The following is a 15,364-nucleotide window of genomic DNA, read 5'->3' as shown; positions in this document are numbered from 1 at the left end:
CAATAGAATTGCAAGCTGACTTGGCCAACATGAGTTCTATGATTAAAAATTACTTTTCATTGTTTGTCCTTATGGATTGTATTAAGTCTTGCTGTTTGTGTCATTTCGGTAGACAAAAAAGAAAGCCAACTGCGCTGTTACCTCCAATCCATGGTGAAATTCCTTCTCATTTTCCCGTGAGTATACTGTAGTTAATGTAATCATTGCTTGTGTTAATGTGGGTATTTAAATCATTGTTTTTATTGTTGTAGAAGGCTAGATCTGGGCTTGCCAAGTATCCCGATTCTCCATTGGATCATTCCTCTGGGTCCATTGATGTCACAGGCTATCTTTGTCCCTTCCAACTGTAGGCAGATCCTAAATGGCTTCAAAGAACAATGCCATGTAATGACATGGACCCCCCCCCCTGCCCCCACATCATTCCTCCATTGAGGTCAGGCCAGGGACAAAGCCTTTATGCCTAAGCCCCTGTACACACGGTTGGACATTCTGCCAACCAAATCCGTCGGATTTTGTACAACGGATTTTGTCCGTCGGATCTTGTCCGAAACTGTTGCATACACACGGTCGGACTAAGTTGTCAAAAAATCCGATCATTCAGAACGTGATGACATAATTTCGTTACGATGGGACTACGTTCAGGCTAGTAGCCAATAGCTCTGATGTAGGAATTTGATCTGAGCATGCGTGGCACTTGGTCCGATCAAAATTCTCTAAACATGATCGGAGTATGTCCGATCGGACCAGTTAGTTGGAAAATATTTCCAACAAGTTGGAAAATTGGGTCCGACGTATATTCAGATGGAATCAGTCCAATGCATACCACACACAGTCGGATTATCCGACAACACGGTCCGATAGGACACATTCCGACGGATTCTCTGACCGTGTGTACAAGGGCTAAGGTTGACAGGTACTGGGTTGAATGACATTGAGCATCAATCAACACAATAGAGGAGCAGTGATCCGTAGTTGTCTGGGAATCGTAATAGTTGGGGACGCGTTTTTATTTTCAGGGGTTGTTGGGTGAACCATATTTTCTGAAGATGACCAACTAGACATGGACTTTAAAGTGTATGTAATGTTTTGTATAGTGTGTGGAAGGGTTAGACCCTCTACTGAGTTTTTTTTTTTCTTTTTTCTGTCTGAGACCCTGCTGGGGAAATTCACGCTCTCTAGTTGTCCTGGTGTCCATTTATCACCAGGACAGAAGGTGATGGGTAATTCTACCTTTAGAGTAGTCAGGAGGGTTAGAGGTGAACACATGTTCCTGTGACAACTGTATAAGATGGAAACTCCCTGTTTTTGGAGAAGTCCCCCCCTTCCCCACACTATGTGTGTCTTCCAGATAGGAACTGAAGGGAAATATACGTAGCAGGACACAGACAGGACAAAAAAACTGTCAGGGGCTATACAATTTCCTACCCCAATACAAAAATAATTTGGGTATTTATACACCTTAAAGTGGAGCTACACCCTAAAGTGGAGCTTCCGCTCATTAGAATCCCCCCCCCCTCCGGCGCCACAATTGGCACCTTTCAGGGGGGAGGAGGGTGCAGGTACCTGTACAGTACAGGTATCTGCACCCACTTCTGGCATAGATATCTGCAGAATCTACGCCCCTTTCCGCAGAATCTACGCCCCTTTCCGAAGGTCCCCCGCTGTCTGCTGGGAAACACACAGATCCCAGAGACAGCGGGACCATCCTTATTGTGCAGCGCGACTCGCGCATGCGCAGTAGGGAACCGGAAAATGAAGCCGAAAGGCTCCACTTCCTGATTCCCATACCCAAGATGGTGGCGGCAGCATCCGAGAGACAATCGAGAGATCGGCTTTGGGTGCCGACATCGCGGGCGCGCTGGGCAGGTAAGTGTCATTATTTTAAAAGTCAGCAGCTGCAGTATTTGTAGCTGCTGGCTTTAAAAAAAAAACGGCGGACTCCCGCTTTAAGATATCAATGTAAAAACAAAATATGCATTGGTGGGTATTGCACAAAATTTTCGAAGACCAATGGGTTTAACCTCCATGATTAAGCCCCAAGGGCAAGGCGAAACATGTTGGGGACATGGATTGAATTAATCGATTAGGCTGCTTTTACCTACTAGCCACTTGGGCTAGGTGAGGTTTGTGGCTGCTGGGCTATCCCTTCCTACTTCTACAGTCACCAACTGGTTAAATTTGCAATTTGTTTCTTTTTAACATGTGCATATTTAAAACCGAGATGCAGTAAAGCACTCAATTTAATTTGTTGAGGGTAATGGAAGAAAACAAAGAAAAGGATAACCAATTAGCCTGTGATGAGGGGGCAAAAGAGACAAGCCTCCTCTGTAGATAATATGAATAGGCATCATTAGCGTTGGCATTGTAGATACTCTATATGGCTGGAAGTTTTGGAACATCTATCACTTACACATGCCTTTTGGACATCCTATTCCAAATTCATAGGCATTATTATGGAGTTATCTTTCTTTTGCTCCTAAAACATTCTCCACTCTCCTGGCGTGTGTTTGGGTGAATTTGAACCCATTCAGCCAACAAAAGCATTTTTGAGATCAGGTACTGATATTGGATTAGAAGACCTGGCTCGCCATTTGTGGTCTAATTAATCCCAAAGGTGTTCAGTAGGGTGAGGCCGGGGATCTGTGCAGGACACTTGAGTTCCTCCACACCAAACTGGTCACAGCTGTCTTTGTACAGTCAGACTACAAAAAGAAAAAAGGCCTTCCTCAAAATGTTACCGCAAGGATGGAAGAGAACAACTGTATAAAATGTCTTTGTATGTTGCAGCTTCACTGAAAATACTCGGGCTCCTTAATTTGGGAAGCCAACATTATTTCTGCCACATAGGTAGGTGTGAAGGTCAGATGTCCACACAACCTTTGGTCATATAGGGGGAGATTTACTTAAACTGGTGCACACCAAATCTGGTACAGCTCTGCATAGAAACTAATCAGTTTCCAGGTTTTATATTCAAAGCCTAAAAGAGAAGTGTGATGGAACCGATCTCACACTCCGATTGAGTGCTTCCGTTAGTATATCCCGCTTCCTATCGGAGAGATATATTCTCATAGCTGCATTGAATACAAGTCTAGCTGAAAATAGCTTGTAGAATCTTGAACGCTTTATTGGACAGAATAAGCCTTTTTATACATTTTTAACACAAGGGGTTAGATAACGAGGTAGGGCTGCTCCTGGATACTCCCCCCTCCCCTATAGCAACAACTTAAAATACAATTACATAATTAACATGTTAATTAACACAGCACTTAAGGCAGCCAAGGTGACCAGAAGTCAACAAAGAAGAGGGGGTCCCCTGGGGGTGGACTTTTAAGGCACGTACAAATTATAATAGTATACAAATTATTTTATTACATAAAACCAACAAAAGGTAATTGAATATACAGTATATATTAAAAAGTACACCAACAGGTATATATACAACCAGTATTGATGCTATGTCGTATCATTCATTTGAACAGAAACACCCTACGCGTTTCGGAGCTTGGAAAAGCGTGTCCTTCTTCAGGGGTGTGTGGATACAATGTTTCGGTAGAATAATACTGTTAACATATATGACAATAGCCGCTGGGCACCATTTGATAAAAGAACAAACAATTGTACAGGACCATATGGGTATATTTGTCATACCCTCTCTTTTGTTTTGAAGTCAATGTAATCAGCTCTTTCAAGGATTGTGTATTGTTCAGAATTAACAACCTAAGAATAGTATTTACATATATCCAAGATATATTTTCTCACTCACCCTGTACCAGGATGGCACAGGGTGACTTAGACATAAGAGTTGTATGGAGAGCTGAAACATGGGTTTCCCAACCTTTCCAAGGGACTCTGGGTTCCACGTGCCCTCCCGTCACAAGAAGTATGTTTTTTTTTCCAGATTCATACTTACCTAGGTGGATGCTGCATCTGTCCGCCGGTGCCTTTAAACTGAGCACCGAGTGATCAAACACCACCGATCGCTTAGTTTTCACAGCTCCCTGAGCAGAGAGCTACTGACTGTCAGTCAGTAGCTCTCTTCTCTGCCACCCCCATGCTCATTGGAGCGCTGGGCTGTGGAGGGGGTGGGAGTGTCTGGCTCATGCTCTCAACGGCTCGCTGAGAGGCTGAACCGGGTGTCGGTCCAGGGATCTGGTGGATCCCGACTTCATGGTCGTGATGACATCAAGCCTTGGCCGACCCTGTGACGTGAGCCGTCAGCGTACTCCAGCCCACTGTCTGCTGAAAATGGGTCACAGGAGTGCAGAATGAACTGGACTCCTGTGATCCACAGGAAAAGTACAGCCAAATGAGCTTTGGCTGTATTTCTCCTTTAATTGAACAAGCTGAAGTTAGAAGCTGATTGGCTACCATGCACCAGATTCTGAGTGCTCCAATGCACCAGATTCTGAGTGCTCCAGTTTTAGTAAATCACCCTCTTAGCCCTTGTACACACGGTCGGAGATTCCGACAACCAAATCCGTTGGATTTTGGCCAAAACCGTTTTATACACACGGTCGGACAAAGTTGTCGGAAAATCCGACGTGATGACGTTATTTCGTTACGACGGGACTACGTTCAGGCTAGTAGCCAATAGCTTTGGTGTAGGAATTTGATCTGAGCATGCGTGGCACTTTGTCTGATCGGAATTCTCTACACATGATCGGAGTATGTCCGATCGGAGCATTTTGTCTGCAAATTTTACCAACAAGTTGGAAAACTTGGTCTGTCAGATACTCCGATGGAAACAGTCCGATGGAGACCACACACAGTCGGAACATCCGACAAAACGGTCCGATAGGACACATTCCGTCGGAATCTCCGACCGTGTGTACAAGGGCTAAGTGTGTATAATGAGTGTTCTAATAATTAACATGACAATTTGTGTGCTCATTATCCAAAACTTTGTATATTTTATTACATGTTTAATTCATTCAGAATTTAAGAGACCAAGATGAAGCATTAGTGCAAGAAAACCAGTATGGAAACATCCAAGCAAATCCAAAGGTCCATCCAAGGTCCCAACGATCACCGTGAGTTTCTCTTACCATACTTTTCATTGTATTGGAGATTCTTAGGAATCCAGCCTCCTGAAATATATATATATATATATATATATATATATATATATATATATATATATAAAGCAAAAACAAAACACATTTGAGCAAGTGGGCAATATGTAACCTGGGCTCATTTTCCAACCACAACCGCTTTATTACTATGCAAAATGGTTCATTAGTTTTTATTTTTATTTTATTTAAATATAGCAAAAAAAGTAATCTAGCATATACAAGCTATATTATAATTTCATGTTACTAAAAATTACCTTTCCTATTCAATCTGCAGCCACTGTAACTTTCTGTGAAATTTAATGCAACATGGTGAACTGGAGATGTTCTATACACAGATGGGGTACAGAATGCCCCCAAAAAAGTAATTTCCTGCTTGTGTGATTGGCTTACTGATTTTTCCCCAGAAGTCTGCACTAAGATATAAGTCAGATTTGCGGTAGCCCCTGCAATAGGAATTTCAAGTTTGGGCAGAAACTTCCCAAGGGCTGAATACTTCTAAAGGGATGCAGACCCTGCAGCTTTTCTCATTAGAACACTAAAGCCTCATACACACGATTAGATTTTCCAACGGTAAATGTGCGATGATAGGCTTTTGGTGGAAAATCCGACTGTGTGTACGTTCCATTGGACAATTGTTGTCAAATTGTTGGCTAGCAGGTTTTAAAATTTTCCGTGGACAAAAGTGTGTTGTCGGATTTTCTGAGCGTGTGTACACAAGTCCTTCGGACAAAAGTCCAACGTACAAACACGCATGCTCAGAAACAAGGACGAGACAGAAGTGGTCAGTCTTGTATTCTAGCGTTCGTAATGGAGAATTAATATTTGTGACGTGGCAAATTATGAAATCTCCAAACGCAGCGCATAATTCTCTTCTTTAATGGGATAATAATGAAGCTGCTTTGCTGGTGATACTGATGGAGTTATTGCAAAAGAATTTTCAAAGGCTTTTATTTTCTAGTGATATCAAGAATAATATTATTATGTTATTTTTTTTTATTTGGGCAAGTTACCACAACACTATTATCCCGTAGTTTTTAAGATCAAAGATATGACTATGTTGGTGGACCTTGTTAATGTTACATTGTATTTTTTTAAATGTAACCGCCTACTCCCAAACTGTCATTTGAAGTAAAACACACAGCCAAGTATTATTCTACACAATTTTTTTATTGTGCATTAAAAAAAAAAAAAAAAAAATTAGACATGATATCTGCCAATAGAACTTAACCAAAAAGTGCATCTATGCATCCAAAAATATAGAAAATATGCCAAATCAAATCATTATTATTCAATTCAAAAAAATAATGTCAAAGCAAGAACTCCGAGGCCAATAATAAATAACACATTATCTCCTCCGATTCCGCAACATGTCTAGTTGACAAACGGCCATTCAGAAACTAACTGAAAAGCGGGAAATTAAAATTGAGAAATGAAAAGTGCAAAACGAAAAGTGCAAATAAACACTCGCCAAACTTCTACTAACACGAAATTAGCAGAAGGAGCCCAAAGGGTGGCGCTAAAGAGCTGAGAAACCACATAGTACATCACTACGTTCGTAATTATTGGCCAATAATTGTGTGACCGTTTGTATGCAAGACAAGTTTGGGCCAACGCCCTTTGGAGAAAATTCCACGGTTTTGTTGGCCAACAATTCGATTGTGTGTACGAGGCTTAAGACAAGTTTGCCTTTAGTTATATTTTAAATGGAAATGAAAAAAAAACAAAAACAAAACTCAGATGCTCTTGTTGATCTATTCCCCGTATGATAATATTAATTCCCTAATTGGTCACTGTTATCTCTCTGTCATTTCTTGTTCTTATTTCAGGCATTCCTCTCATGTGTCAGGGGAACAAAGCTATGCAATCTATACCAATGAAGAGGTAAGGTTTTGTGTTCTGAGGTGGGCTTGTAAGGTTACTAGTGGTGTACCCCAGGGGTTCAGTGTTGGGACCCTTACTTTTTAATATCTTTATAAATGATATCGGGTCTGGGATTAAAAGTACCATTTCAGTCTTTGCAGGTGACACCAAGCTATGCAGTGGAATAACGTCCTTACAGGATGTCTCCAATTTATAAGCCGACCTCAATGCTCTGTCTAATTGGACGACTATGTGGCAGATGAGGTTTAATGTTGATATAAGTAAAGTTTTGCACTTGAGGGCTAAGAATATGCATGCATCATACACACTAGGGGGAGTACAACTGGGGGAATCAATGGTGGAGAAGGATCTGGGTGTTCTGGTAGATCATAAACTTAATAATAACATGCAATACCAAGCTGCAGTTTCCAAAGCGAGAAAAGTCCTTTCCTGTATTAAGAGAGGTATGGACTCCAGAGAGAGAGATATCATTTTACCCCCCCTGTTCAAATCATTAGTAAAACCTCATCTGGAATATGCAGTTCAGTTTTGGGCTCCAGTTCTCAAAAAGGATATTGGGGAACTGGAGAAAGTGCAGAGAAGGTCAACCAAACTGATAAGAGGCATGGAGGAGCTCAGCTATGAGGAAAGATTAGAGGAACTGAATTTATTCACTCTTGAGAAGAGGAGATTAAGGGGGGATATGATCAACATGTACAAATACATAAGTGGTCCATATAGTGAACTTGGTGTTGAGTTATTCACGTTGAGGTCATCACAGAGGAGAAGGGGGCGTGCTTTACGTCTGTGGAATAGACTCCCTGCAGAGGTGGTTCTGTCCAGCTCAGTAGATTGCTTTAAGAAAGGACTGGATCATTTCCTAGATACCGATAATATAAATGGATACTAAAATTGATCCAGGGAATATACGATTGCCTCCTGGGGGATCAGAAAGGAATTTTTTTTCCCCAACTAGAGAAAATTGGATTGTGCTTTTTTGGGGTTTTTGCCTTCCTCTGAATAAACTGTGGATATAGGATTGTATATATAGGATTGTATATATAGGATAGGCTTGTGCAATTCGTTTCGTAACTAATCAAAATTCGTCCGAATTTTGCATCTTTCGGACATTCGGATGCATCCGAATGTTCGAATAAAAAAATAAGAAATTACAACAAATACGAAAGAAATATAACGAATGGATTCGAATGAATTCGACATGATTCAAAATTATTTCAACCGCATTCGAAATTATTTCAACTGCATTCGAAATTATTTCAACTGCATTCGACATTATTTCAACCACATTCGAATATATTTTGTGACCCGACTTTAGGGCCATGTATCTCGGGGTCACTTGGTGCTAGACACTTCATTGGATATGTTGTAGTGCTAGTATTATTGTGTTTGCATACCAAATTTGGGGTTTCTAGCTATAAGTGACCCCGAGATATGTGGCCCCAAAATCGGTTTTGCAAAATGTTATTAGTTATTAGAGCAGAGAATAACATTTTGCGACCCGATTTTGGGGCCACATATCTCGGGGTCACTTATAGCTAGAAACCCCAAATTTGGTATGCCAACACAATATTACTAGCACTACAACATATCCAAATTTGGAGTTTCTAGCATCAAGGGACCCCGAGATTCATGGCCCTAAATTCGGGTCACAAAATATTTTCAAATGTGGTTGAAATAATGTCGAATCATGTTGAAATCATTTCCAATCTGGTAGAAATATTTTCGAATGTGGCCGATTTTTCGAAATCGGTAGCAAACGAAACGAAATCCGATAACGAATTTAAGGAAGTTAACGAATATAACTAAACGAAATTAATGTATTAACGAATTAAAACGAAACTAAACACATTTTTTCCTTTTGCACATGTCTAATATAGGATTGTATATATTTTTTTTTCTTTCTATTGGTTGAACTGGATGGATTTGTGTCTTTTTTCAACCAGACTAACTATGTAATATGAAACTGATGAAGAACAAAACTTTTTTGCATGGTTCATACCATAGATGACCAACTTGTGGCCCACCAAGAATGTGTTCTCTGCCACAGCATAAAAAAAAAAGATCAATGCGCAACAAATACAATCTCTGCTTTTAGTTTCATTGTGTACAGTATTAGATTGATTAAGAAAGACTATAACTACTTCCATTTTTATAAAAGGAAATAATATAAAACCTATTTATGGTGAAATAGAAAAAGATTACCAAAAAAACGGATGTGGTAGTTGGGTGCAAATGACTGTCTCTCATTACCAGTAGTAATCACCCTTCTTCAGGGATCCTGTTTATGAAGTTTTGATCTGGTGGAATGTGGAATACTAATTTTGACCGCCCCCTCCCATTGCAAATGTAAACTAGGCCTTATGGTTACACTTGCCTATACACCTTTCAAAAATTATGTACCAATTCATCTCTAATGACCAGCAAGCAGGCAGGGACGGGCTGACCATTGGGGCACTTGGGCACTCCCTGAGGGCCCCATGCCACTAGGGGGCCCCATCAGGGTTGCCAGCCTCAATAAAACCAGGGACAGTATGTAAAAATCTGTGTTTTTTTTTTAAATCTCAAGAGTATAGCTGCCCCACCTCTCCAGTACCTTTTCAGTGTGTGTATGTGTATTCTGTGTGTATACTGTGTGGCCCCATAATCTTCCATTGCCTGGGGGCCCCATAATCTTCTATTTCCCGGGGGCCCCATAATCTCCTATTGCCCAGGGGCCCCATGAGTTGTCAGTCCACCCCTGCAAGCGGGACTTCACAACTTCTGTCTAGGAAACACTGTGCAATACTGGAAAAGTCATGCTTAAAAATTGAGTGTTTGCTCCTCTAATGACTAATTTAGGCATCACTATATTTAATGACTTCAGCCCTGGAAGATTTTACCCTCTTCCTGACCAGAGAACTTTTTACAATTTGGTCCAATTTTGTCATCAATTTAACCAACAATTGCGCGGCCGTTCGAAGCTGTACCCAAATTAAATGTGCGTCCTTTTTTTCCCACAAATTGAGCTTCCCTTGGGTGGTAGTTTATCACCTCTGTGATTTTTATTTTTTGCGCTATAAACAAAAAAAGAGCGATATTTTGAAAAAAAAAAACAATATTTTTTTACTTTTTGCTATAATAAATATCCCCCAATTTAAAAAAACAAAAAACACATTTCTTCATCAGTTTAGGCCAATATATATACTTCTTCATATTTTTGGTAACATAAAAACGCAATAAGCATATATTGATTGGTTTGCGCAAAAGTTATAGTGTCTACAAACTATGGGAAAGATCTATGGCATTTTTATTATTTTTTTAAAAATTTGAAATTTTTACTAGTAATAGCGGTGATCTGCGATTTTTAGCGGTACTGCGACATTGTGATGGACAGATCGGAGACTTTTGACACTTTTTTGGGAGCGTTGGCATTTATACAGCAATCAGTGCTATAAAAAGGGACCGATTACTATGTAGATGTCACTAGCAGGGAAGGGGTTAACACTAGGGGGCGATCAAGGGGTTAATTGCGTATCCCCTCAGTGTGTTCTAACTGTATGGGGATCGGATTGACTAGGAGAGGAGACATATCGTTTTTCCTACTTAGTAGGAACAACCGATATGGCTCTTCTTCCCTGACTTCACAGGGATTTGTGTGTTTACACACGCAAATCCCTGTGCTGGCGCTCGTGTACGCGATCGCACGTGGGCGGCAATGATCATGCCCGCCGGTCCCGTGTATTGGGTCCCCCCGCCGTGCAGCGGCGCACGCGCACCTTCTGGTAGCCGTAAAAGTGAAAGACGTACCCATACGGGATTTTGCCCAGGGGAACCATTCTGCCGCAGTATATCTGCGTGAGCCAGTTGGGAACTGGTTAATACAACAACAAAAATAATTTGTAATAATAATACAGAAGTGCAAGTATGAAAAATTATATGTCACATCAATAGCATTCCTTAAGGAGGATCTCCAGTCTTCCTCCAAAAAATGTAAAGTCAGCAGCTACAAATACTGTAGTTGCTGACTATTAATATAAGGACACTTACCTGTCCAGGGATCCAGTCGAGCTGATTCTTCAGTTGGCTACGGGTGCAGGCTCCGACATCGTAAGTAAGGGAAACCAGCACTGAAGCCTTCAGAACAGGCTTCACAGCTGGTTCCCTACTGTGCATGCTCACAGTAATTGCTTTGTGGATGGTACCCCCTTCTTCTGGGACCTGTGTGTGTCCCAGAAGACGGGGGGGGGGGGGGGTGAAGGAGTGGCCGGGCATACTCTGACTTGTCAGCTCCCCTCCCAGCCCCCCCGAAATATTTACCTAGGCCCGATCTCAATCCAGCGATGTGCCCAATTGCAGCAACACTGCTCTTCTTATACGAGGCTCGGTAGCAGCAGGAGCCATTGGCTCCACATGGGGGGGTGGGGTTGGGGGGGGTCAATAGACGTATACAGTGTGGTACGGGATGGAGCCCGCACGAGTGCACATCTCAGCAAGTGGCTTGCTTGAGGGGGTACTCAGAAGGCAGGGGGAGTCAGAAGCGCTGGTGGGGGACCCCAGAAGAGGAGAATTGTACAGGGCAGGTAAGTATAAAATTTTTATTATTTTGTAAACAAATTTCTAAACCTTTACAATCACTTTAACTAGTAACAGATAATAGTGAAGCGTCACCCCTGGAGGTGCCACTGGATTATATTGGATTCTTCTGTCCTGTGCCGGTGATAACTTCTCCCAACCTGTAGCTGAGTGGCGACAATACATGGGCTTTTTTGAAGGTTAAAGCCCAGAGAAAACAACATTTATAAGGTAAGTAGGCCTAACTAGGGCAATGTCTACACCACTGGCCAGGGTTATGCCAAGCAGCACTGGGGCCTTTAGTAGGTTCTATTGGGGTGTTTATGTTGGAGAAGATTTGGACTCCAAACAAGGGTGACCTAAAGCAGGCAGCCAACAACCAGTAAGATTTAAGCAAATCAGTTGGCCAGAAACTTCCCACCATCAGCAGGTCTGTTGGTTTCTGGAGATTCCTCCATGGCCAGCACAAGGGTCCTCTCTCAAGCCGGCTTCCTACTACTGTAACTGTTGGTCTTTTGCTTGAGTGTCAGGAAACAACAGGACACTGGACTGCATGGTAGCTTTAACACTGGACATCAGATTTCCAACAGTAGCACCGTAGTGGGAGCCTGTGGTCCTTTGGAGATCCCTATGGCAGCTGCCAGTCTTTGGGCACATGTGGCCTTGAAGCACCTAACATACTCGCCTCACCTGCATAGAAGCCATCTGGCAACACAAAGTGAAGTCCTCTGTTGAACTCTGTTGACACTTCTGCTCTCCCTACGGGTCCCGCACATCAAGGGAACACTTCCTATATCCTCTAGGACACATGCTCGCCATGCAGGTCCCCCAGTTCTGCCATTTATGGGCAGTGAGTTAGGTGTATCTCCCAGGCAACCACAACTCTTTTCTTGGCCCCAGGGCCAATCAGAAGTTTCCTTCCCAGGGTTGCCTGCCAGGGTGTGCTTTCCTGAGTGCACTGGCTGGCAATTAGGGTCCTAGTATCCTCACCACTCTTCCTGGCTTTTCTTCAAAGAGGATGGAGAGAGTAAAACAGTTCTGTGCAGCCCTGGGGGTTCAAGCGCACTACTGGGCAAAAATGGAAAAGCCCAGCTGGCGCTACATCAGCTTACAGTAAATCTTGGGTGGGTGCATTCATTAGCAGGGGACCAACTTACAGGCATCTTGCACTGCATGCTGCTGAGTTCATGATGGCATTTCTCCAATTTAGGAGCCCCTAACCAGTGGTAGCAGGTGCTCCACCGGTTGGGGGGGCGGGGCGGCAGACAGACCTGACCACTGCCCCCCCCCCGTCACTCCAGCCCGCCACCCCACACTAACCCCCCATGTCCGTCAATCCAGCCCACCACCACACACTATTGCCAACTATGCCCACCCCACCCCATTTGCAGGCTTGCCCACCAGGCCCTTGTCAGCCCAGCACTTACCCTGTGCAGTTCACGGGTGTGGTGGCGGCTTCCCTCCTCATCTCCTCTGTGTCCCGGCCATCTCTTCTCCTCCCAGCCAATTGGTTCTTTGAACTCCCGGCCAATGGGGTCTTAGGGTTCCCGCCCAATGGGGTCCCAGGACCTGCTTCCTGATTGGCCGGGAGGAGAAACAGGAAGACATTAGCGAATAATAATTTGCTAGTGTCACACAACAGCGTGGGCTCAGGGCGCAGTGCTCTTTTTTGCCAGAGCCCGGCCTTTTTTGAAAACAGAGCCTCAGTCTCTAATCATGTGCTTCTAAAAAAAAAATCCATAGAGATTCATGCGTCCGGCTCCCTGCATTGAGATTAGGGGGTTGGACGCATGGATTAGGGAGAGCGAGACCCGTGTGCCCTTAATGGACAGCCGACACTGCTCCTAACTGAGCCGGGTGTGAATTGCTGAATTATGTTACTCAAACAAATGACTCCGTATCCACACAGTAGTGTATTGTAATTTATATATTTAGAACAAAGCAATAATTACCCCCAGAAGCTTCAAGCAGTATGAAACCGAGAAGCCAACATTTATTATACTGCAACTTACCAGTTCTTAGCCCCTGTACACACGGTCGGAGATTTCCACAACCAAATCCGTCGGATTTTGCCCGTTGGATTTTGCCCGTCGGATCTTGTCCGAAACTGTTGCATACACACGGTCGGACAAAGTTGGTCGAAAAATCCGATCATTCAGAACGTGATGACGTAATTTCGTTACGATGGGACTACATTCAGACTAGTAGCCAATAGCTTTGATGTAGGAATTTGATCTGAGCATGCGTGGCACTTTGTCCGATCGTAATTCTCTACACATGATCGGAATATGTCCGATCGGCCCAGTTGGTCGGGAAATATTTCCAACATGTTGGAAAATTGGGTCCGACGGATATTCCGACGGAATCAGTTCCGATGCATACCACACACAGTCGGATTATCCGACGACACGGTCCGATAGGACACATTCTGACACATTCTCCGACCGTGTGTACAAGGGCTTAGACGTGATGGCCGCATTCGTTTTCTTTTTAGTCTTTCTTTCCTTTATTTTCATCTGGTGATCCAGCCATCAAGTCTGTTGTTTTTCAACAGTACAAGCTCTCCTGAAAATATAGAAGTTTAAAGCTTTGAGACAAACCTTTTGCCACTGACAGGGGTGCTTACAATGATCAGCTTTTATTTATTCGTATAAAAACTTTTTCCCAAAAGAAGGGGAAAAAAAAGAAAACGTAACTGTAAATGCAGCGTTAGCTGGAATTTGGCTTCCATTTGTTAGTGTATTTAAATCTGCTAGTTCATCTAACACTCCACTCCAGATTGACAATGCTGCTGTCCAAAGGTGTCTCTGTGCTCCTTCATCCAGAGTGGAGGGGGTCTAATACAGGAGGTGTGTTATTGGCCAAATCACCAGGTGAAAACGGAGGGAGCAAAGCCTAAAAAAAGAAAAATTGATGTAGATACGTCATCTAACGATTGGTAAACTGCAATTAATTACATGTTTGCTTTTGGGTTTGATGCCCACCGATCTACATGGTAAACGAGCTGATCATTTCATTCATTAGGCAGTTTTCTATGCAAACTTTATTTCCACTAGGGGTGCTGTTCAAGCTAATAATTGTTACATAAGGATTTGATATCCATCTAGCATTACAAAAGATGGGGTTCAGGAGGGGTTTAGTATAACTGGTCAATTACAAAAGTGATAATACTTATTTTTCTTTTTTTCTTACAGTTTTTACATTCAGAAACAGATATTGAATACTCCACCATCGCCCATACCCACCATGGAAGAAGGAGGCAAGATTTCATTGATGGAGACAATGTCAATTACGCTACTATAAAACATTAAAAATACACAATACAGTTCATTCTTAAGGAGAAAAGGGACACTTTACACAGGGATACATTATATAGATATACACACTCACCAGAACTCACCAGCCACTTTATTACACCTTGCTAGTACCAGGATCAGAGATTATGGTCCATAGTGACATGATGGCATCACACGGTTGCTGCAGATTTGTTGGCTGCACATCCATGATGGGAATATTCCATTCCACCACATCCCAAAGGTGCTTTATTGGATTGAGATCTGGTGAGTGTGGAGACCATTGGATGAGATCTGGTGAGTGTGGAGGCCATTGGATGAGATCTGGTGAGTGTGGAGGCCATTGGATGAGATCTGGTGAGTGTGGAGGCCATTGGATGAGATCTGGTGAGTGTGGAGGCCATTGGATGAGATCTGGTGAGTGTGGAGGCCATTGGATGAGATCTGGTGAGTGTGGAGACCATTGGATGAGATCTGGTGAGTGTGGAGACCATTGGATGAGATCTGGTGAGTGTGGAGGCCATTGGAGTACAGGGACCTCATTGTCTAGTGGTGAGATGATTGGAG

At 42.8% G+C, this 15,364-nt stretch overlaps 1 protein-coding gene across 1 annotated transcript in view; it reads left to right on the top strand.

Annotated features, from left to right (window-relative positions):
• LOC143933600 (B-cell receptor CD22-like) overlaps positions 1-14,933 on the top strand; it is a 43,193-nt gene extending 28,260 nt beyond the window's left edge. Inside the window, exons 8-11 of the mRNA XM_077456548.1 lie at positions 113-176; positions 4,936-5,030; positions 6,899-6,953; positions 14,699-14,933. Coding sequence (XP_077312674.1) covers positions 113-176; positions 4,936-5,030; positions 6,899-6,953; positions 14,699-14,815 — 331 coding nt within the window. The 3' untranslated portion in view covers positions 14,816-14,933. The remainder of the gene's footprint in view (positions 1-112; positions 177-4,935; positions 5,031-6,898; positions 6,954-14,698) is intronic.
• Positions 14,934-15,364: the final 431 nt, after the last annotated feature.

The sequence above is a fragment of the Lithobates pipiens genome, unplaced genomic scaffold, assembly GCF_037356315.1.
Source record: "Lithobates pipiens isolate NorthernLeopardFrog02 unplaced genomic scaffold, aLitPip1_a1.2 Scaffold_27, whole genome shotgun sequence".
Lineage (NCBI taxonomy): Eukaryota > Metazoa > Chordata > Amphibia > Anura > Ranidae > Lithobates > Lithobates pipiens.
The sequence above is the reverse complement of the archived record's forward strand: the minus strand, read 5'-3'. Positions and strand labels throughout refer to the sequence as shown.